The sequence below is a fragment of the Nerophis ophidion genome, linkage group LG14 (assembly GCF_033978795.1).
Source record: "Nerophis ophidion isolate RoL-2023_Sa linkage group LG14, RoL_Noph_v1.0, whole genome shotgun sequence".
Classification (NCBI taxonomy): Eukaryota; Metazoa; Chordata; class Actinopteri; order Syngnathiformes; family Syngnathidae; genus Nerophis; species Nerophis ophidion.
Genome location: NC_084624.1, coordinates 32,402,110 through 32,423,789, shown reverse-complemented (window position 1 = coordinate 32,423,789; position 21,680 = coordinate 32,402,110). Strand labels below are relative to the sequence as shown.

Sequence of the window (21,680 nt, the reverse complement as noted above, 5' to 3'; positions counted from 1 at the left end):
ATATATATATATATATATATTTAGCACTCGCAAATTAATTCATCAAGACTTAACTGGATGTGCGGTCGATGTTTTTCTTTTTTTTTATATTTACCACGTCCGGAATGGTCTTGCAGACTGGCATAGTTACGCACACATTGCTGTGACAAAGGAGGCGATCAAAGAAAGACAATTGAGAGACAAAATATTTTATGTGTGTGTGTCAACATATTTGAACTGTCACAAAAAGGAATATTAATCATATCTCATCAGCAATATAATTTCATAATTATATAGCTGATGGATTACTGAAAGGGTACCTATTACGCAAAAAAACTTTTCCTATCGATTTGTACTTGTTTTTGTGCATTTGGTATCTGCATTAATCCCGAAAATTTGAAATCAAGCCATGGAGGCATTGCACAGATATTTATAAAGCAATTTTGCTTTTATTCATATTTCCTCAAAACGAGCCGTTTGGAATTTGCCCAATTAGCGAAGTTTTTTTCAATTGGTTACGTCACCATATATGGTAAAGTTGCAACCAAAGAACTTTGCGCGAGTCCGCCTTGTAGTCAATAAGTTTTTTTTTTTTCCTCTATCCTCTTGTCCCGTACATGCACATGCATCCGCCGCTGTTGCCATTTCTAATACAAACCCCGTTTCCATATGAGTTGGGAAATTGTGTTAGATGTAAATATAAACAGAATACAATGATTTGCAAATCCTTTTCAACCCATATTCATTTGAATGCACTACAAAGACAAGATATTTGATGTTCAAACTCAAACTTTATTTTTTTTTGCAAATACTAATTAATTTAGAATTTCATGGCTGCAACACGTGCCAAAGTAGTTGGGAAAGGGCATGTTCACCACTGTGTTACATCACCTTTTCTTTTCACAACACTCAATAAACGTTTGGGAACTGAGGGAACTAATTGTTGAAGCTTTGAAAGTGGAATTCTTTCCCATTCTTGTTTTATGTAGAGCTTCAGTCGTTCAACAGTCCGGGGTCTCCGCTGTCGTATTTTACGCTTCATAATGCACCACACATTTTCAATGGGAGACAGCTTTGGACTGCAGGCAGGCCAGGAAAGTACCCGCACTCTTTTTTTACGAAGCCATGCTGTTGTAACACTTGTCTTGCTGAAATAAGCATGGGCGTTCAAGATAACGTTGCTTGGATGACAACATATTATAATAAATAAAAGGGTTGTACTTGTATAGCGCTTTTCTACCTTCAAGGTACTCAAAGCGCTTTTGACACTACTTCCACATTTACCCATTCACACACACATTCACACACTGATGGAGGGAGCTGCCATGCAAGGCGCTAACCATCAGGAGCAAGGGTGAAGTGTCTTGCTCAGGACACAACGGACATGACGAGGTTGGTTCCAGGTGGGATTTGAACCAGTGACCCTCGGGTTGCGCACGGCCACTTTCCCATTGCGCCACGCCGTCCCTGTTTTTGTTGCTCCAAAACCTGTATGGACCTTTCAGCATTAATGGTGCGTTCACAGATGTGTAAGTTACCCATGCCTTGGGCCTTACAGATGCTGGATTTTAAACTTTGCGCCTATAACAATCCGAATGGTTATTTTCCTCCTTGTTCTGGAGGACACAACGTCCTCTGTTTCCAAATTTAATTTAAAATGTGGACTCGTCAGACCACAGAACACCTTTCCACTTTGCATCAGTCCATCTTGGATGAGCTCGGGCCCAGCCAAGCCGGCGGCGTTTCAGGATATTGTTGATAAATGGGTTTGGCTTTGCATTGTAGAGTTTAACTTGCATTTACAGATGTACCGACCAACTGTAGTTACTGACAGTGGTTTTATGAAGTGTTCCTGAGCCCATGGGGTCATGTCCTTTACACACCGATGTCGGTTTTTGATGCAGTACCACCTGAGGGATCAAAAGTCCGTAATATCAATTCTTACGTGCAGTGATTTCTCCAGATTCTCTGAACTTTTTGATGATTTTACTCACCGTAGATTGTGAAATCCCTAAATTCCTTGCAATAGCTTGTTGAGAAATGTTGTTCTAAAACTGTTTGACAATTTGCTTACCCTCGCCCCATCCTTGTTTGTGAATTACTTAGCATTTCATGGAAGCTGTTTTTATACCCAATCATGGCACCCACCTGTTCCCAATTAGCCTGCACACCTGTGGAATGTTCCATGTAAGTGTTTGATGAGCATTCCTCAACTTTATCAGTATTTATTGCCACCTTTCCCAACTTCTTTGTCACGTGTTGCTGGCATCAAATTATAAAGTTAATGATTATTTGCACCAAAAAAAAGTTTATCAGTTTGAAAATCAAATATGTTGTCTTTGTAGCATATTCAACTAAATATGGGTGGAAAATTATTTGCAAATCATTGTATTCCGTTTATATTTACATCTAACACAATTTCCCAACTCATATGGAAACAGGGTTTGTACAAAGTAACATATAGTTCTAACTTATACCTGTCAGTAGACTTGCTATGGAAGCAGTCAGAGTGGAGACATGTAAATTAAACGGTGCATCTTAAAGAGACAATTACAAAGTGTCTTGAAGACAAATTTTGACTAAAGAACTATTACATGTCATGAAGACCAGGAGTTATTGACCATTTTTACCTCGGGGCCTAACTTTTCTGCTACAGAGGGGCCTGGTGCCCACTCAAATGTTAACAACGAATTAGAAATCTCACTCTTAATTTTACATGTATTCAATAACTATATCTAACCTACTTACAGATTCACAGGATAAACCAAAAAAATAAAAACCTAAAAATAAATACTAATCAAATATTCTGAAATAGAATGTACGTACTGTACATGTACATACAATTACAGTGTTAAATGAATACATTCTAACTAAATCAATAATGTTTCCAAAATAAAAGGTCGGTGAAAATAAATCTTCCTCACTTAGTCATAATTTTTGCACTAAAAAAGCCGCTCTGACTTTAGCTTTAGACTTCTTGTTTAATACACGTCTCTGGTTTGAGATTGTCATTACTGCCACAAATGGTGGGAAAGTGTTTTACAACTGAGTACTGCTGCGGCTCGTACGGACCACAGCTGAGAAACAAATATTTTCTGGACGGCCCTCTCGGGGGCGCTCATGTCCCAACAATGGGCCCTATGGTTAAAAAACACTGATGTAGAACACAAGGAAGTGTTTTTACATGTAGTAAAACAAATCATTATACGACCCCTTTATGGGGCTGATAAAACTAATCCAATTGATTAGTTTTTTCTTCATCTTCTTGCATGTGGATCATTCCAGCACCATCACAACCCTGCAGCGCCTCCCAGAGCGCTACTTTGGTGTGCTAAAAATATTGATTCTGTTGCCTAGATGGCGCTTCAATATAGCCCAGGGAGGGTGGTACATACTACTGTATTTTCCGGAACACAGGGCCCACCGGATTATAAGGCACACTGTCGATGAGCGGTCTAGTCAGGTCTATTTCCATACAAAAGGCGCATCGGATTTTAGGGCGCATTAAAGGAGTCATATTATTATTTATTTTTTTCTAAATGTAAAACCCTTCCTTGTGGTCTATAAAACATGTGATGGTGGTTATTTGGTCAAAATGTTGCATAGATTATGTTTTACAGATCATCTTCAAGCCGCTTTCTGACAGTCGCTTCAAGATGAAGTCTTATTTACACGGCTCACCTTCGACAGCGTCTTTTGCATAATATTGTGAAACACAACGCCAGATAATATGTCTTACCGTATACACACACACCATAATAATACTTGTATGTTGAAGCACAGTACAATCCATCAAGCAGTGCTGCTTCATAGCTTACCAAAGTCGTACTAAAACATTTTGAAAGATTTTTTAGCATTGTGTGTAATGTTTTCAATGGAACATATACAATTTTGGTGTTGTTTACTTGAATCATATTGCAGTCTACGCGTATCTCTTATGTGTGACTGCCATCTACTTACTGGTCACACTTATTTCACCATGTACCAAATAAAATAGCTTTGAGGTCGGTAAGTAGGATTCCGTACAATAGGCGCACCAGGTTATAAGGCGCAATGTCGAGATTTGAGAAAATGAAATTATTTTAAGTGCGCCTTATTGTCCGGAAAATATTGTATATTTGTGTGCTGCATGTCAACAATGTGACTAAACGCCACAGGTTGGAACATATGATGCCATACATGTGAAGGAAAATGACTGTCTCCAGAAGCAGCAGCGGTCTGCACCACTTAGCAATCGTACAGTCTTAATAGATCACACGCAACACACCTGCTAATAGCGCACAAAATGCACATGCTATCTAGCACATTATTTGGATCTTCGTAGATCAGGCCCTCTGTCTTAACTTCTAATGATGGATTTAACCTCCTCAATTTTTTTACACTCTTACTTGATGAAACGATAGATGCTGCCAAATATAACCACTAACTCTGATGGTACAACTTAACACACTGAATTTACAGATGAATGCCTTTTTTGGGAGTAGAAATTTTGCATGCTTCTGTATCGTCACATTTTGGTGACACTAGCTTGGACCCCCTCTGTGAAAACTGCATGCAACCCACAAAAAAATCGAATTGGATAATGTCAGTAACGCCAGTGCTCGTGGTCTATTAACAGCGAGGAGACTATAACCACAGTGGTGAAGAATCCCCGTATGAGGAGGCACAAGTCCCCTGGCTTGATGGTGGCTGGAGCTCACCGCACGGAAATTTCCACCTCAGAAACCTCCACAACCAGGACAAGAAGGATGGCCCCGCCGAGGAAACCCACAATCCCGACCTTCTATGTCACTGAGGCCCAGAGTACCGAGGCGAGTGCTGCCGCCACTGTGGAGAACGAGCCCAGTTGGGTTGAGGTAGAAGAGGTGATCGAGTACAAGGTGAATAAATCTCCTCGATTGTCAAGGAGGAGGGGCGTGTCGCCGGCGGTCTCTGATCGCGCAAACACCCCTTCCAGACCTAAACGATCCCCACCAGAAAACCCGAATGCAAACAATTCTAACAACAATCTAGTAGAGCAGGCCCATCCCCTAGAAGCCTCTGATTCTCCACCAGGGGTATCGGTTCTTACAGCTGGAGATCAAGTCATGGAGGATCAACAAACCGTCATTTGGGAACCTGATGAGGACAGTGAGTTTGATTACTGCGGAAAACAAGAAGCAAAGATGCCAACACCTGGGGCTCGTGTTTTAGCACTAGAAGACTTGGAGGATTACGTCCCAGAGGAAGGAGAATCTTACGGATCAACCAGCTGCAGTCTTGATGAGAAACCTTGTGAGATTGCGGTCCTCCAGAGAGAGATCGGAGGCTCCAGTGTGGGACAACCGGTACTCCTCAATGTGGGACGTCCTGTGGTGGCTCCAAGGCAGAGGGGCGGCTTCTTCACCCGCTTCCGAGAGCATCTCTCTGGCAGCCTGTTCTCACCCACAGCCCCCCAGGCAAGCGGGTCCACGTCAGAGCGCCAAGTCCCCATTCAAGTGAGCCGTGCAAAGCTGGAGGTGAAGCCATCTTATTGCTCGGAGGTGCAGAGAGTGGAAGGCGGGCAGCAGAGCTTTAAAACCAAAATATCTACTCAGACGTACGACTACACGCCAGTGGGAAACCCTGTCACGCTTCAGATTAGCGACGATGACCAGAACCAGAACCAGTAGCTGTTTAACATCAATAAACGTTTTTAGTCTTAAATGGAGCTGACTCCATGAAGATAACTTCCAACTAAAATATAACCAAACCATTCCACATCAGGAAACACTTTTTTCCCTGCCTAGTGGTTTTAAGCGATCCTTATTGGGTCATCATGACATCAAAACTAAACCATGTTTGCCTTAACCTCAACTTTTGACACAAAACCTATTTCTTTCTGTCACAAACACTAAAAGCCGTGATAAACATGCATTTTGCATTAGTTGAGGCAGAATGTATTGTAGTACTTGGCTGCAACCAGCAGAGGTGCTGTTGATTATACTAATCTAAAAAACAGCTGTGGGAAGCTTGACGTAAGAGTTCAGAACATTTAGACAGTCTTTTATCCCAGAAATATAAAAGACTTTGATATAGTTATTACTTGTCTTCGTGGGTCATGGAAATTGAGTGAATAAATAATTGATGGCCATGTAAGGAGCGTTCAGTCGCACAATGTGCTTTGTATTGTTTGGACTGACGCAACCGCTGAAGGGCCACTGTTTGTCATGAAGACAGTAACACAAAGTATTGACGTACACTCAAAATGACTGGATTTTAGACAATTGACGCATTATGAACATGTAGTTCTAAAACTAAAACATTAAAGAGAGGTACTAGTGTTGTGTTGTTTGCTTTTGAGTTTATTTAAATTATCTCTCACGGTCACACATACTTTTAGTTGGCTTTCTTTGCGGATAATACGTTATTAAAAAGGTAATCCAGAGACATGTCTGTTTTTAAGTAAATTATTTTTGTGAGTACTAGTAATGTACAATGTCACTATCACGAGTAATTGTGTTTTTAGCGCCGTGTCAAGTGGTTCAATAATGATGTGAGAGCTCATGTTTTTTGTTGTTTCTTTTAGATAATTGACATGCATGGATTTGCTTTTTCAAAGTTTTTAGTAACTTAACGACTTGAATGATTAAAGACTGTACTGTTTTTTTCAGTTTTAGTGCACTCACAGCTTGCAATTGCTTGTAAATGTGTAGTTTTTCAAAAGAAAATGTCTTTCAAATGTGTTCAAATTTGAATATTAAAAAAAACTTGTACAACAGTTTGGCTGTGGGATCAGTGGACAGTGACTGGACAACAACCAACAAACAATAAATGCACGCATCTGATTACCATATTGAGCCGAATATAAGACTTTATTTTCACCCTGGAATAAAATCGGGATTTGGCTTATAGTCTAGATCAGTGGTTGTCAAATGGGGGTACGCATACCCCTGGGGGTACTTGAAGGTTTGCCAAGGGGTACGTGAGATTTTTTTAAATATCATAAAAATGGCAACAATTAACACAAATCCTTTATAAATATATTTATTGAGTAATACTTCAACAAAATATGAATGCAAGTTCATAAACTGAAAAGAAATGCAACAATGCGATATTCAGTGTTGACAGCTATATTTTTTGTGGACATGTTCCATAAATATTGATTTTAAAGACGTATTTTTTTGTGAAGAAATGTTTAGAATTAAGTTCATGAATCCAGATGGATCTCTATTACAATCCCCAAAGAGGGCACTTTGAGTTGATGATTACTTCTATGTGTAGAAATCTTTATTTATAATTGAATCACTTGTTTATTTTTCAACAAGTTTTTAGTTATTTTTATATCTTTTTTCCAAATCGTTCAAGAAAGACCACTACAAATGAGCAATATTTTGCACTGTTATACAATTTAATAAATATAAAACTGATGACATAGGGCTGTATTTCACTTCTTTATCTCTTTTTTTCAACCAAAAATGTTTTGCTTTGATTAGGGCGTACTTGAATTAAAAAAAATGTTCACAGGGGGTACATCACTGAAAAAAGGTTGAGAACCACTGGTCTAGATAAACATGGAAGCAAACCAACAGGTGGTGCCTGCCAAGCAAGCTTGTCTTCCTGTCACTCACACCCGCCAGTAAATTGGCAATCCAGACACACACTAAAAAATAAGGTTGGGCATGTTAGAAAAGAGAGTTATGACACTGGATTTTAGTGGTGATGGAGCAGCGTAATATAAGAAGTATAATATGGTATACTTTTATTGCAGTCTGCTAGCTGAAAACATGATTTTGTCTAAAAAACAATTTTGAAAAAGAGCGGTCGTCTTATATTCGGGTCATGTGACATTTGTATCCCTGCAGTGGTAAAATTAAATGAAGAAACACAGAAATACATGTATTGTTTTAATACCCACACAATATAAATGGGTTTTTTATGAGGGAACCAAGTGACTTGTTTTGGTAAAATATTAAATAATAATGCACACACATGTTGAGTCTGCCGGCAGTTATACCACAGTAAAAACATATTTAGTTGTTCTATTAAAGTTCCTCTAATAAACACAACATTGTCACTCACTTGTTTGTTAAACATAACATCTGGGTTATTATCTCAAAACAAAACAAGGCTTAAGTTAGCAAATGTAACACAAAAGTAGGAAAGCATTACCTGGAATTCAAACATAACTTACATGCTCCTTTAATGTTAATGGCTTACCATCCGTGTGGCTGATGGCTTTGACCGTAAACACGATGCCACAGCGACATGGCTGACTGAGCCTCACAGACTAGTTCTTCGACATGTCGGAATGACTTCAGCAACGTGTTTCCTCAGTCCATAAATATTTTGATGACTGCATTCCAGGGGTGTCCCAATACAACTTCCGATAGGAGAACTAGTATTGGCCGATACAATTTCAGCATTTATCATACATACTTTTATTATTGTTTAATGTGGGGTGTTAGAAAAGGCTGAAATTACTTGGAGAACAGTACGAAAACTGACTTATTTATAATTAACCATCTGGAATGGACTTATGCTGTCTTTATCTGTTTTTTGGAAACAGTTATAGACCACAATTATTAAGTAAAACTCATGACATAGTAAGTCGAATGAGGTCAACAGGTTTGTTAGTTTTTGCTTTGAAGACTTTGTATCTGTAAGTTATGCACAACACAACTATAATTATTTAATACTTGTTATTTGATAATTGTTTGTATTGACAAATGTGTTTTGAAAGGAACTATTGTTCATTTAAGGACTCTTATTACTGTATGTCTATCTTGTGAGCTTAGCTGTTGTCTACCTGCTAGTAGCCTACAGCCTACCATGTTTAGTTTTCGTACGATAAATGACTTGACTAAAAATACAAGAGAACAACAACTGAGTGTGCTTATTGGAGGACATTTAGAAGTAAACTGGTTGTCAAGCTTTGCAGACACTGCAGGGCTGCTTGTAATGGAGCGCTTACATCGGAACTTGTTTTTTGCGACACCCCTACTGCATACTGCACCAGTCACCTATCACACAATAGCAGAGGTTTTTTTCAATACAGGTGTAAATACTAAAAAAAGGTTAAAAAAAACATGATCTACTTTACAAAGCTGAGTAAGAACTACATGTCTAAATACCATGTAAACCTACATCTTCCACTTAGAGTGGATGTCTTTGTTTTGCTTTTTAGACCACCTCTATGGCTGGAATGTTCACAACGAGAGTAGTAGAGGTTTAAGTGAGGAGTGGCTTAGAAATGGCGTTATGATGTCCTTCTCCTACGAGGACAAGTTGATTTTCTTGACCCTGTTGATTTCCTGATAGGAAGGAGGACATAAAACAAACCCAATCAGAGCCATTACATTTCTAGGAGTGGCTTGTGTTTTTACAGCATAATCAATGTAGTTCAATTGTACAGTGTACTGAATTCAATGTAGTGTTCAAGAGCGCTAAGAAAAAAAGGCACCAGGTTGTGAAATGTTATTCACTGTTAAACAATTAGCCTTTTGGTTGATACTATTAGTATATATCACTTGAAATTAGTCTGACATATTAATGATTCTAGCTCAATTATCAATAATTTGACAAATTCTGCATTTCCAGTAACTGTACGTTAGTATTGTAAAGAATTATACATTTAACAAGTAAGCTTTATGAGCTTCTAGCATGACTCTAAATATCAAAAGAGTGTCAGTCACCTCCAGAAGAGCATCTCTTAGCTGCTCATAAGCGTCATCCAGGTTGTCGTTGACGATGACGAGGTCAAACACACCAGCTTCTTTACCTACACAATGGTAAACATTCACCTTTGGGTTATCAACTTTCGAAAACAAACAAAAAATTGACTTACTAAATTCGATTTCCACTTTAGCCGCGTTCAAGCGCTTCTGAAGGTTTTCCTCTGACTCTGTTTTTCGGTCTCTTAAACGGGTTTCCTGAAAAAAAGCAAAAACAAATTAAAACTATGATTCATTCATTCATGACTCAGGATAATCACAACTTGTGCCGCGGCACTCTAGTGTGCTGTGAGATACAGTCTGGTGTGCCGTGGGAGATGATGTAATTGCACCTATTTAGGTTAAAAATATTTTTTGCAAACCAGTAATTATAGTCTGTAAATTATGTGTTTTTGTTGAGTGTCGGTGCTCTCTTGAGTTTGGCAGAGTAACCGTTTAATACTCTTCCAAAATCAGTAGGTGGCAGCCGGTAGTTAATTGCTTTGTACATGTCGGAAACAGCGGGAGGCAGCGTGTAGGTAAAAAGGTGCCTAATGCTTAAACCAAAAATAAACAAAAGGTGAGTGCCCCTAAGAAAAGGTATTGAAGTTTAGGGAAGGTTATGCAGAACGAAACTAACACTGAACTGGCTACAAAGTAAACAAAAAGAGGATGCTGGACGACAGCAAAGACTTACGGTGGAGCAGAGATGGACAGCGTCCACAAAGTACATCCATACATGACATGACAATCAACAATGTCAACACAAAGAAGGATAAAAATAACTGAAATATTCTTGATTGCTAAAACAAAGTAGATGCGGGAAATATCAATCAAAGGAATACATGACACTGCTACAGGAAAATACCAAAAAAAGAGAAAAAGACACTAAAATAGAAGCACAAGACAAGAACTAAAACACCACACACAGGAAAACAGCAAACAACTCAAAATAAGTCACGGCGTGATGTGATAGGTGGTGACAGTACACCTTCTTTGAGACAAAAGCTATAGTTATGCATGGTTGTTTATGGTTTAAAGTCATATCCAACAATTGCGACAACATTTTACTGTTAACTGAGTTTTGTTTTTTAATGATTTCTGCTAGTGGTGTGCCTCCGGATTTTTTCAACGCAAAAAATGTGCCTTGGCTCAAAAAAGGTTGAAAAACACTGAGGTAATGTTTTCTCACCAGGATGTCCAAAGACGGAGGTTGGATGGAGATGTAAATAGGATTGAGGTCGGTGCTCTTGATGTTCTTCACCCCCTGCATGTCGATATCCAGTATACAGATGAGGTTGCGGTCCTTAACGTCCTGCACGGCCGCTTTACTTGTCCCGTACAAGTTCCCGGAAAACTCTGCGTTCTCGATGAAATCGCCCTGGTTGATGGCGGCCTGCATGGCTTCCCGCGTGACGTAGTGGTAATCTGGGTGACACAACAAGTCACAAGACACAGGTGTGAAACTTGTGAAAATGAACGAAAGAGGAGAAGGTGAGCTTTACCTTTGCCATTCACTTCTCCGGGTCGCGGATTTCTAGTTGTATCTGCATGATGAAGAAAAATCGTCATGATTACAACATTCATTTAAATAATTCTCTTCAGGATAAAACAACATTTGCTTAGGCCATGTCCAAACAAACACTTTAAAAAACCTTCTCCTTTTTGTCTTGTGTTTTGGCTTCTAGTCCTCATGAAAACGTGTACTTTTTTTTACCTCAAAACTCTTGAAAACGCTGGCCAGAGTCAAGATAATATATCACTTTATTGATGAACAGATGCAAACTTAAAAGTGTCGGTTTCCATTTCGTGCAGCGTTGTGCAAGCTTTAGGCAATTTTGGAAAAAAAAATCAAGTTTGGGCGCATTTTAAAGATAATGTACATGTCATTGTAGGTCGAGTAAATAACATTTAACATTATCATTTTAACAGAGGTGTAATGCCACCAAGTCAGTTGTGCCTGCTTTTTCCAGCTTCTGATTGGACAAAATGAGTATGACGGCTGGTGAGTGTTTTTCTGTAGTGTTTTATAACTACACTCGTGGGGATGCAGATCATTTTAACACAGGACATGTTTTTTAAAAATATTTTTGTTTTTGTGGGGTGAAGATTAGAGGTTCTTAACCTTTTTTGACCTCAGGGCCTAATTGTTCCACTTCAGAGGGGCCTGGGACCCACTTAAAGGGGAACTGCACTTTTCTGGGAATTTTTCCTATCGTTTACAATCATTGAGAAAGACATGACGACGGATTGATTTTTTTTTAATGCATAACAAATATTAAATAAACGTAAATAAAAGTCTGCTTACAGCGTAGCCAATGGCAGGTCGTCTATTCCGCCCATAAAATACAATAAATAACCATTCAAAAAGCGCCAACAATACCCCATTTACATTTCATGAGTATTAACCAAAGTAATAGTGATATTGTTATTATAAGCGCTAACGCAGACTAACTATTTATAGCAGCGCCATGATCACTACCGTGTGTCCCTATGTTTACATCATTGAGTGGTCTGCTGTTTCTTTGCTTTCATGCTCCTTGGAAGTTTATTGTAGATCATAAGTCATACATCTCACCTAAAAAAAAAGGTTGCTGAGAATGTAATCCGACAAGTTGAGACACGAAAAGACACTCGGTCCCTTCTGTCTCACCACCCTGTTTCTCCGCGAGGATTATTAGGCATTTTTCATTTAAATGAGAGTATACGAACATCCCAGCAGTTGGCATCTTAATGACAGCAGACCTTGTACAGTAAGTGATGTTTTATTATGTTTGTTGGCTCTCATGAATCTGTAGTGAGTACTAATCGGTGATGAAGAAAAAAATAGCAAACTTTAAGATGCGTTTTTGAATGAATTAGTATAGAGGTACTTTATTAGTACCGGTAACCGTACAACCCTAACTGACACAAATGGTGGAAAAGTGTGTTACAGCTGGGTACCGCTGCAGCCCATGTGGACGAGATATGTATGACCCTGTAACTATTTGGTATTGGGCCAAAACGTATGCAGAATATCCATACAACAGAAGAATAAGTGCTTATTATGTTTTAACAAAAGTGTAGGTAGAACACGTTAAAACAGAAAGTAACCAGATATTAACAGGAAATAAACAAGTAGATTAATATTTCATCTTTTATTGCTTATCCCTCATAGTTTTGAAAAAAATAAAATCAGAAATGACACAATGTTACTGCATACATCAGCAGCCAAATTAGTGTTAGCATTGGGGGAAATAATCAATTTTTAGAAGCACCGCGATTTGTAAATGTAGATAATCGATATATTTATTGTGAATAAAGTGATTCAGACAGTTGTAAAATTTGGCCGACTTCTGCGAGCCACCTCACCGAGAGATTTGACCAGCTTCTTTAGTATAGGGCACTTATGTTCCGCTCTTGCACACGTTTCCATTGATGGTAATTAAAGGCCTGCTGAAACCCACTACTACCGACCATGCAGTCTGATAGTTTATATATCAATGATGAAATCTTAACATTGCAACACATGCCAATACGGTCGGTTTAGTTTACTAAATTACAATTTCAAATTTCCAGCGGAGTTTCTTGTTGAAAACGTCACGGTATGATGACGCATGTTTGTGACGTCTAGGGTTGTAGCGGACATATTAGCCCAGCACCACCTACCACTAAAAGTCGTCTCTTTTCATCGCATATTTACACAGTATTTTGGACATCTGTGTTGCTGAATCTTTTGCAATTTGTTCAATTAATAATGGAGACTATAAAGAAGAATGCTGTTGGTGGAAAGTGGTGGATTGCAGCTGCCTTTAGCAAACTAAAACACAGCCGGTATTTCTTTGTTTGTTGTGAAGCTCTAACGCAGAGCGGTCAAGCGAACATGTTTCTCTACGTCAACCGGCAAGTTTTTGGATGGGAAAATTGTGATATTAAGTCGGCTCTTACGGGAGACTTGAGTGGATTATGCAGCCTCCTCGTGCAGCTGTGATCTTGGCTCCTCCATTGGCTTCTCTCAGAGACACTGGCGTTCACCACAGCCCTCCGACTTTCAGGTATGACTTTATAATCTCACTAAAACACTACTAACAGGGGATTTTCCAGGATTATCCTAGTAAATGTGTCTAATAACATCTGAATGGCTCACACTGCCATCGCCTGGAGCCGTCGCCTTTTTTTCTTTTCTTTTTTTTTTTTAGTGCTTCACTCTAACTTTCCTCTTTCACGAATCTTTCATCTTCGCTCAAATTAATGGGGAGCTTGTCGCTTTCTCGGTCCGAATTGCACTTGCTGCTGGTGGCTATGATTATAATCAATGTGAGAATGTGAGGAGCCCTACAACCCGTGACGTCACGCGCACATCATCTGCTACTTCCGGCACAGGCAAGGCTTTTTTATTAGCGACCAAAAGCTGCGAACTTTATCGTTGATGTTCTCTACTAAATCCTTTCAGCAAAATATGGCAATATCGCGAAATGATCAAGTATGACACATAGAATGGACCTGCTATCCCCGTTTAAAATCTCATTTCAGTAGGCCTTTAATGTAACTGTTCCTTATTACAAATGCACTGTTTTTAAAAGTTGCTTATTTAGTGAAACAAAAAGAAATGTAAAACTGCATCAATATACATAAATAAAAGATGCATCAATAATCGATTTTTAATCCAATTGTAGCTTCATGAGGTGCCCAAAGATTCTCACCGCTACTGGTTCAATCCCCACCTAATACCAACCTTGTCACGTCCGTTGTGTCCTGAGCAAAACACTTCACCCTTGCTCCTGATGGCTGCTGGTTAGCGCCTTGCATTGCAGCTCCCACCATCAGTGTGTGAATGTGTGTGAATGGGTAAATGTGGAAGTTGTCACGTTTGGGACGCATCGTGTGCGCGTGCTGAGTCACCCCCGGATGCACGAGGACCAAGGACAAGCAGGATTAGCAGGTAAGAGCTGGTTTAAAGCAAAAAGGTAAAATAACACTTGTACAAAACAGCAAAGTAAAGGCGTGCCGGAGCGCACGAGAAGCTAATGCTAAACTAGCATCGAGAGTAAAGTGTCCACAGAAGCGCGTGCCGAGCGCACACAAGCTAAGACGTAACTTAGCAAACGACAAGGACTTCAAGAAAATCAAAACGTGCATGTTGCATATAGCAAATGGGTAAATACAAGACCGAGAAACAAAACGTGACTGTTGCATGAAGCAAACAACGAACCAAGACCGAACAAAGGGAGGAGGCAGGTTTAAATACAGAAACAATAATCATCAACAGGTGTGCGTCAAAAAACCAGAGCAGGTGGAACAAATCAGAAACCTTGGTAACGGAACAAACAAGGAAGTGCACAACCAAAGTTAAAAGTCCACAAAAACGATCCGGCAGTGGATCGTGACAGAAGTAGTGTTAAAGCGCTTTGAGTACCTTGAAGGTAGAAAGGCGCTATACAAATACAACCCATTTATCATTTATTTACTACTAACACAAGAGAAGTTGTCTTGTAGGTTCACTTAAATGTCAAAATTATTATTTGATTCCATTTAAAAATGTATGTTTAATGTATTATAAGACTTTCTGTTAAAATAAAGTATCTAAATATATTTTTGTACTGCTCCCAAAATATTGGTATAGGGACAACACTAGTGTATAGTGGATTGATAGACATATAGAATTTTCATCTTTTAAAAAACAACACTAGTGTATAGTGGATTGATAGACATATAGAATTTTCATCTTTTAAAAAACAACACTAGTGTATAGTGGATTGATAGACATATAGAATTTTCATCTTTTAAAAAACAGACCACTGAAATGAATAAACTTCTATCGATATTCTAATTTCAGTGAGGCGTGCCTGTAGTCATGATGACTTACGTGAAACGCTGAAGCCAAAGACATTGCTGTATTCCTTCATCAGCTTCTTCAGCAGAGTGCTTTTCCCCGTCCCGGATGGGCCGCTCAGCACCACAGGCCTGGGTCCAGCCATAGCTGAAAGAGACGGCAGAGAGTCAACCTCAAAATAGACGAATGACGCGTAATCACTGGAATTTTAAATCTTGAACGAAAGGTTTTCAATCTCGGAAAACAAGCTGATAAGCCAACTAACGAGACTGAAATGACACTTGGCAGAAGAGAGGCAATCACTATGGAACCAGGACGCCCTCCAGGACCAATTACTCACTAATTGCAGAGACTTATTCTGCTTGTAAAAACACAACACAACAGTGAGCCATCCAATCTTACCTCGTCTATCCTGTCACACGATCTAACCAACGGCAGAAAGTAAACCCTTCTTGCTTCGTGCACACTGATTCAACCAGGAGAGAAGTCAAGTGATTGCCACAAGCAGCAGAGCCAGACAGACAGGGAGGGAGGGCAGGGCCATGTTTACACACACTAGTAGCAGAATGGTCCAACATTAACACCAAACATAACCCCAGCCATCAGGAATGTGCTGTTGTTTTCCTTATATTTAGCAATGAAAAAATAAATGCAAAACACCCATCCAAATGATCAGAATCAGGTGTGCTAATCACTTGGCCCGGCCACAGGTGTATAAAACCAAGCACTTAGGCCTCGAGACTGTTTCTACAAACATTTGTGAGGGAATGGGCCGCTCTCAGGAGCTCAGTGATTTCCATCGTGGAACTGTCATAGGATGCCACCTGTGCAACAATTCCAGACGTGAAATTTCCTCGCTCCTAAATATTCGAAAGTCAACTGTCGGCTTTATTATAAGAAAATGGAAGACCAACAGCAACTTGGGGAACAACGCAACTCAGCCACTAAGTGGTAGGCCACGTAAACTGACAGAGAGGGGTCAACGGATGCGCATAGTGCAAACAGGTCGTCGACTTTCTGCACAGTCAGTTGCTACAAAGCTCCAAACTTCATGTGACCTTCCAATTACCCCCTTTCTGTTCCAACATGACTGTTCACCAGTGCACAAAGCAAAGTCCATAAAGACATGGATGACAAGGCCTGGTGTGGATGAACTTGACTGGCCTTTACAGAGTCCTGACCTGAACCCGATAGAACACCTTTGGGATGAATTAGAGCTGAGAGCCTGGCATTCTTGACCAACATCAGTGTGTGACCTCACCAATGCGGTTTTGGAAGAACGGTCGAAAATTCCTATAAATACACTTCACAACCTTATGGACAGCCTTCCCAGAAGAATTGAAGCTGTAATAGCTGCAAAAGGTGGACCAACATCATATTGAACCATATGAGTTAGGAATGGGAGGGCACTTCAAGTTCATATGTGAGTCAGGGCAGGTGGCCAAATACTTTTGGCAATATAGTGTATATCGAGTATCCGACGATTAACAGAGCTTAATCCACATGACACCTAAATGCTTACAGCGAGTAAAAGTATGAGAATAAAAAACACTCATGAAGCAAAACAAAATCACAACATATACAAGCACGCTTGTCTTGTCTCTGAGAGCCTGAAGCAGCCAAGTTGTGTTTGCAGGTGCAAATGACAAGAGTCATTCTTCCTCGCCTCTTGAACCCTTGCCTTAAAAGAACCATGGGGAGCTCCTTTCTTTGTACATGCAAGTGAAGAGGCTGCAACAGTCCAAATAGCTCTGTTCTACAAATAAACATGCATGGACTGTTTTTGGAACTATTATTTTCTACCTACTGTTACAACCACCACTTCTCAAAAGACAACGATTGTTTTAGTTAAACATTAGACACTAATGTAATTTTGATATTGATATTGTCTTTATTTTAGGGATGTAATGATCGTGGATTTCCTGATTCTGATACCGATCATCCATGAGTGAGATTGACCGACACCAATACTGATCACATGTATTAACTGTAAATGGTTCTATTTGTTTATGGTGAGTGCTCTTGGTAGTTCCTGTTTCTCTTTTGTTACATACAATTGTTTGAGCAAGACAAATTCAATAGTACACAACAACTAAACAGAATCTAAAACTACCATCTATTATTTACTGCAATTGTTTTTAGTATTAACCCTCAAAGTCATCCACAATTTGTAAACAATAACTAAAACAATGAAACATTTTGAGAAAACAAAAATATTAATGTAATTATTCTAGTATGGATCATATACTAGTACAGCCCTTGGTATCATCAACACCACCATTTCATAGATCGATCCACTCTCCCCTTACGTGCTGTGTACTGACTGTGACAATACTGACACACCAACAGACTGTTATTGATTTACATGGTAATTTCATGTTAATACCTGCTTACTTTCTGCTCTTTCATTTACACTTCTTAAACATTACCGAGCACTTATTTTTTCTGTTGTTTCTAGTTTATTTAGCTATTAGCATGCCTGCTCCTGCTTGCTCTCTGTGGTAACATGTTTAGCCTCATCCTCCAATGATAATGCTACTTGATAATATACTGATAATTGATAATGATACTTAAGATACTAAGAAATGTAGTTTATTTTCTGTTGTGGGGTTGATTAATATTAACTTAGTGGAGCAGTTCCGCACTGTGTATGGAGATACACAATTCGCTGCTAGCTGGCCAGAGGGTATCGGCATTGAAAGATTTTAATCGACAATGACGATCATGTACTTTTTTTTAGGAAATCATCCTATCAATTGGCACATCCTTACATTATACTATACAGTACTTGAATGCAGGACTGCAGCTACAAGGTGCCTCATTCAATTGACTTCATAGCTAATATTCTTAAAATAGTAATTCTAATCTTGATTTCAATATGCAGTATAATAAATTAGTTAACGTGGTGATTAAATTTTTTTGTGTTAAGTTCATTCACGGTGGCAGAGGAGTTAGTGTGTCTCCCTCACAATACGAAGGTCCTGCATTCCTGGGTTCAATCCCAGGGTTGGGATCTTTCTGTGTGGAGTTTGCATGTTCTCCCCGTGAATGCGTGGGTTCCCTCCGGGTACTCCGGCTTCCTCCCACTTCCAAAGACATGCACCTGGGGATAGGTTGATGGGCAACACTAAATTGGCCCTATTGTGTGAATGTTGTCTGTCTATCTGTGTTGGCCCTGCGATGAAGTGGCGACTTGTCCAGGGTGTACCCCGTCTTCCGCCCGATTGTAGCTGAGCAAGGCGCCAGCGCCCCCTGCGACCCCAAAAGGGAATAAGCGGTAGAAATTGGATGGATGGATGGAAGTTCATTTATTATATTATTATAATTCAGTTGTGGGCTGTGGGGGCCAGTAAGGCCTTCTCTGCTGGCCTAACATAACCAGAAATCATGATCATAATTAAAGATAAAAGTACTGTAACTTGCCCTAAATATCTAAAAGTATTCATATTTTACACATGTCATGTTATGTTCCTTCCAGTGCTGTTGTTTTTAGTTTAGAGTCAGAATTCAGCTATCTTATGTTGCCATGCTGTATAAAATCTGCCTGAGGCCTTCAGAATCAACAATGTGGGCGTCTGTGCACTGTAAGTGAACAGGCACATACACTGATAGACAGTTGCGAGAGCCAATCAGATCACAAGTTGTTGTCAGTAAGGCCTTACTTGAATTTTGACATTTACGCAATCTCTGATTGAATACTCACCGGGACCATTAGCAGATTAATTTGAGAACACATACAGTTGATAGACAGTTGCAATAGCCAATCAGATCACAAGTTGTTGAAAGTATGGTATTTTGAGAGGTAATCATTGAAGTCGGACATCACTGAAGGCCTAGGTGAGAAACGCACGGCCTGCCAGTGTTAAAATTACATGAATCGACTCCCTTTCTTGGGGAGCACGGTGAAACAGGGGTTAATGCATGTGCCTCACAATACGAAAGTCCTGAGTTCAATCCCGGGCTCGGAATCTTTCTGTGTGGAGTTTGCATGTTCTCCCCGTGACTGTGTGGGTTCCCGCCGGTTACTCCGGCTTCCTCCCATCTCCAAAGACATGCACCTGGGGATAGGTTGAATGGCAACACTAAATTGGCCCTAGTGTGTGAATGTGTGTGTGAATGTTCTCTGTCTGTGTTGGCGCTGCGATGAGGTGGCGACTTGTCCAGGTTGTAACCCGCCTTCCGCCCGAATGCAGCTGAGATAGGCTCCAGCCCCCCCGCGACCCCGAACGGGACAAGCGGTATAAATCTCTTATTTGTAGATAGACATTAGTGTGACTGGGGATACATTTTAAAAATATATCTTCATGATGATTAATGATGGTAAGCATACAAATATTATAGACTGGTTTACATTATTTCAAATAGAATTACTTCAATTTTTTAGGACACTTTTTGGAGTAACAATTTGGTTCCATGAGTTTGCCATAAAATGTGCCTTGAATATAATTTCATTTTTAGAGTATGTAAGATTCCCCTGAATTTGAGCCAGACTGGATGTTGAATTTAAGATGAAACATCCAAAATGTGACATATTAAACTGTTTATATCTTTATTAAATCCCATTCGATTAGGTAGCCATTGTATTGTGTTTATGAAGGACATTCAGTAGATGTTGATGTCAAAGTTTGGTTTGATGCCTTGTTGGGTTCAAATGTGCTATTTAAAACAATACTCCACTGTTGCAGAGTAATTTGAGTTTATCAGTATGGGCTGACTCTCATTCAAAGCACGTGCACTGAAAATGGCAAATCATGTGAGCTTTATCAGGACCCGGTGATCAAGAAAATTTGCTTTCTCTTTCACATCCACTGTAAACGCAACAGAGTTAGAAAAATGTTATTGCTTAGATAATACTTTAACATGCAAATCTCTTCCTGGTAAACACTAAGCTGCACATCTTTATTGTCAGTTATCCCTTGATTTTAACTAATTTGATTACGCCTTTATTACCAAGTATTTACTTTCAGAATGACCAAAGGAGCAATTAAAGGTTGTCAGTGTTGCAAGTATTTCACCAATCTCGCACACTTTGCAAATTATACGTAATTTTCATTGTGCGCAAGCAATTTGCATATCGCAAGACGAGATTTAAGACGAGATTTTGTGGATGGTTTAGTCAGTAACCCTACATTATTATATTTTATAAATAGTAAACCAAGTTGTGGTAGTAGTTTAGTTGTGGATGTACACTGTATAGTGGTTAGGGTTGGACTGATTTGAGGGCAATACTCAGTTATATTGTCCCGACTACAAATGAATAGATTTACATAAGTATTTAATAAATTATTTTGACACCAAAAACATGTATTTGCGCCCATTGATTTGCGAAATGTGCACCACACATTATTCAAATATATAGCTGGAAACAATTTGCAAAAAGATTGCGCATTATACAAATGTGCTCACATTGGTATTGTGCCTATAACACTAGTTTCAGAAGTAGATAAATAGATAGTACTTTATTGATTCCTTCAGGAAAGTTCCCTCAGGAAAATTAAAATTCAACAAGCAGTGTACAGAATTGAGTCGAAATCTAAAAAGTAAATAATGGAGGTATAAATGGAAATACATTAGAAAATATAACAATAAGAATAACATTTAAAAGAATAATACAAATATAACAGTAACAATAAGAATATAACATGTGTGACTAAGCAGTAGTGACCATGTTATGAAAATTAAAAAAATAAAGATGATATGAAAGATGTGATGTGTATAATGCACCTTTAAAATTTTATTACACTGTTATTGCCGTTTATTGCACTTTTTTTGTTGCAGTTTATTCCAGTATTGTTATTGCTTTACCCGATCGCCGTCTGAGTTTCATGCAAATAGGCAAACGACGCAGGAAGTCACTCGAGTAACAGTAGTTATTTTCAGTTAATCGCAAAAAAGCCTGCTTCAGCATCTCAATGGCAGTCATGGCGCATACACGTCGTTTTATCAAATGAAAACATATTCCTACCTGAATAGAACCTGGCAAGATGTCTTATAAACATTGGCAGCTGTTTGCACTTGACAGCCTGAGGACGTCCCAGAAGGAATGTTTTAGTCTTCCATTCTGTTTCCTTGCACCGACAGCCATCGGGATTTGTTGTGCTGTCTATGTCATCACTCCGCGACGCAACACAAAACCGCGTTAAACGCACATGCGGCAAGTTTTGTAAAACACAAAAAATACCTTATTCCACTTTTATTTTTTTTTAATACTTGCAGGT

At 39.2% G+C, this 21,680-nt stretch overlaps 2 protein-coding genes across 16 annotated transcripts in view; one reads left to right on the top strand and one right to left on the bottom strand.

Moving 5' to 3' along the window:
- Positions 1 to 6,718, top strand: part of obscnb (obscurin, cytoskeletal calmodulin and titin-interacting RhoGEF b) — a 104,146-nt gene extending 97,428 nt beyond the window's left edge. For all 15 annotated transcript variants that reach the window (XM_061920448.1, XM_061920458.1, XM_061920453.1 and 12 more), the window contains one exon: positions 4,598 to 6,718. In XM_061920448.1, coding sequence (XP_061776432.1) covers positions 4,598 to 5,630 — 1,033 coding nt within the window. In that variant the 3' untranslated portion in view covers positions 5,631 to 6,718. The remainder of the gene's footprint in view (positions 1 to 4,597) is intronic.
- A 957-nt stretch (positions 6,719 to 7,675) lies between these two features.
- guk1a (guanylate kinase 1a) lies at positions 7,676 to 21,595 on the bottom strand. The gene is made up of 7 exons (XM_061920460.1): positions 21,428 to 21,595; positions 15,496 to 15,609; positions 11,156 to 11,197; positions 10,843 to 11,078; positions 9,785 to 9,869; positions 9,633 to 9,718; positions 7,676 to 9,251 (listed from the first exon to the last, which is right to left on the bottom strand). The coding sequence occupies exons 1-7, from the start codon at positions 21,459 to 21,461 to the stop codon at positions 9,213 to 9,215; spliced, it is 636 nt and encodes a 211-aa protein (XP_061776444.1). The 5' UTR covers positions 21,462 to 21,595; the 3' UTR covers positions 7,676 to 9,212.
- Between the last annotated feature and the right edge of the window lie 85 nt (positions 21,596 to 21,680).

Bases quoted from the DNA above. Each gene is read 5' to 3' on its own strand.
- guk1a (XM_061920460.1), bottom strand. From the start codon at position 21,461: ATGTTTATAAGACATCTTGCCAGGTTCTATTCAG. The intron at 11,198-15,495 runs GTAAGTCATCAT...TTCATCATGCAG, and splicing joins CTTTGGCTTCAGCGTTTCAC to ATACAACTAGAAATCCGCGA. The intron at 9,719-9,784 runs GTAAGTCAATTT...ACCATTGTGTAG, and splicing joins TAAAGTGGAAATCGAATTTA to GTAAAGAAGCTGGTGTGTTT.